The 2,548-nt window shown below is 35.8% G+C and overlaps 1 protein-coding gene across 3 annotated transcripts in view; it reads right to left on the bottom strand.

The window, feature by feature from the left end:
• The window catches only part of LOC105530351 (UDP-glucuronosyltransferase 2B30), a 23,119-nt gene that overhangs the window by 14,425 nt on the left and 6,146 nt on the right, over nt 1-2,548 (bottom strand). For all 3 annotated transcript variants that reach the window (XR_001004637.1, XM_011967865.1, XM_011967864.1), the window contains exon 3: nt 823-954. Coding sequence is in view for 2 of the 3 variants with exons in the window: in XM_011967865.1 (XP_011823255.1) it covers nt 823-954 (132 nt within the window). In the remaining variant the exon portion in view is untranslated. The remainder of the gene's footprint in view (nt 1-822; nt 955-2,548) is intronic.

The following is a 2,548-nucleotide window of genomic DNA, read 5'->3' as shown; positions in this document are numbered from 1 at the left end:
GTTCCCCTGCCTGGCTTCCTTCTGCTTGAGTCCTTCCTGTATTTCCTTCTGCTGCCTCCACTGGGAGGAGTTGTTAATCTCACAGTGCAGCATCCTTGTGGGGCCACATATTATACTACACAAGGTCCACCCTCAGAGCAGGATCCATCTCCATCCTTTTTCTTTCATCTTCCTACTTCAGACATTGGCTGGGTCTGGTCCAGCAAGGCAGGCTGCTTTTTCTCTTTCTCCAAACTTGCCTGGCCATGTAGGTCTTTATATTAGTTGTCTGACAGCCTAGGCCGTCCTTTCTCTGAATAGTACCCTGAACATCACTCAAATAGGCCTACTCCAAAACATACAGGAAGTACACGAGGCTGGGTAACATGGCAACACTTAACTGCATGATGCATGTCAGACTTTTTAAATACCTGCTATTGTTATTGTTCTAGTGAAGTTACTAAAATGTAATGTTTTCTAACATCTGTAGGGTGTACACTGCCCTGAGGAAATCTTAAACAGAAGGATCAAATCACAGGGGCAGAATTTGGTGATAGCTCTTACCTGACCCCAATGTCATGATACCAAAACTTTACCTGCAACTCTTAATTATATTTATTCCTGATCACAATATTAATGCCAAATTAATTACCAATGAAAAACACCCTCTGTATTATTTTAGTATCTTCCATATATATTTTTGATTTTGAATTAATATCTGAGATAATTAGTGCTTTCCCAACAGCTGAATTTATAGGCAGGAAGTTTCTACGGTTGGATTCTTTACAAACTTTAACAACCTCTTTCAGTAGTTTTTCACAATATTAAGACATTTTATCTAACCTTTTGTGGGATCTTGGCGAGTGCTGATGCAATTACGTTGGCCCTTTCTTCTGACATGTTACTGATCATCGACCCCAGAGAAAACACCACAACACCATTGTCTCCAGAGCTCTGTACAAACTCTTCCATTTCCTGTGAAAAAAAGAACGTGTTCTATCATAATAGATTATCAGCACCGCAAGCACTGTGAAACAATTGGTATACAAACTAAAAAGAGAAAATCAACTGCTATCAGGAATAATTGTAATAAAGGATGTTTTTTCACTGACTCAATTATTCAGTTTTTTTTGCAAGATGTATACTATGACATTGGTTGCCTCTGTTAAGAGTATTTGTGTAAATATGTGTATATATGTGCGTGTGTGTGTGTGTGAAAGAGAGAAATGAAATAGAGCTATTACATAGTATATGGAGAGATACCCGAACTCTTCATTTATAATATTTTAAGTACTAATGTAGGCTCCTTAAAGTGGCACCATTTGGCTTTAATGCTATATTGTTGTTCTGCTACATCACATATGTTTATTTTACGCAAGTTTTCTGCAGAATTATTTTACTTGGAAGTCATTAGTAGTTGACTTCCCTGACTCTGAGCACTGAGGAAAAGTTACTCACAGCTGGGATTATGTAAATCTACATTTATCTTACTATAATCCTTTACACGTCACTTAAAGTTTGTCAGCGTTTTCCAGTCTTTTTTGAAAAGAAAAGAAAAAAAGTAACTGTAAAAAGTGGTGGTTAAGAATCACTGACATGCTGGAGTCTGCTATTGTGGTTTGGAGTTTCTATGAATTAATTCTAAGAGTCTCATTTATAATACAGAATTGTACAGTATATAGTTAGATAGTTGAATGATCATAGTTTTCAGCTGATTGTTTAGGTGGAACACCTATTGCCCTGAAATCACACTGTTAAATTGATGTGCTATCTTTAACTGCATGTGAGGAACTCTCATCATCTCTTTGCTGTGTCTCAGAGGCAGCAGCACTTGTACCAGAATGGAAGAGACTGCCAGGCCTTTCTGCAGAGGAGATTTAGTCACCTTCTTGAGTAGCTCACTCACATCACATACAAATCTTGGTGAAAATGTACTTGGCTGGAATTTATTGAGAATCATTCTGACTTGTGTTCCCCAATCTATGCCAATTTTTAAAGTTAAATAATTTCAGATGTAATCATTGGGATAAAACTTTCTCTTAAGTGTTCTTTACAAAACAAAGAACAAAAATCCAAATGTTTATTTGCAGACCACATATGGCTGAGTATTTTTAAAAATATGACTTCTAATCTTAAGAAATTGGTGTTAATGATATCAGAGTTATTGTAGTACTGTTCCAGGTAATACATGGGATACCCAGGTATTGTGTGTGATTGCAGTGACCTGTAGCCACATTTGATGTAACTTATGTTCAGTGTTTTGTCTCAGTGGCTTGATGCTCAGAGCTTTCTTCATCCACCCAGTGTTAAAAAAAATATAACCACGGTTTAAAGATTCATTATTGATGTGGACTAATTGTTTCCCATTCTGAGACAACTTAAAAAAAAACAACACTATTTATGTAAGGAATTTTATAAAAGTATTAAAAGTTCTAAAAAGAAAACAAATTTTTAAATAAAATGTCTGTCTAGAGATGTTATCATGGTAAACTATGTATGTTTTCAACATGGTTTTTGTTCTATTTTTATAGCTCAATGTACACTTGTGACATTTACTTAGACAATTTTG

This window comes from Mandrillus leucophaeus, unplaced genomic scaffold (genome assembly GCF_000951045.1).
Source record: "Mandrillus leucophaeus isolate KB7577 unplaced genomic scaffold, Mleu.le_1.0 Scaffold813, whole genome shotgun sequence".
NCBI classification, from domain to species: Eukaryota; Metazoa; Chordata; class Mammalia; order Primates; family Cercopithecidae; genus Mandrillus; species Mandrillus leucophaeus.
The sequence above is the reverse complement of the archived record's forward strand: the minus strand, read 5'-3'. Positions and strand labels throughout refer to the sequence as shown.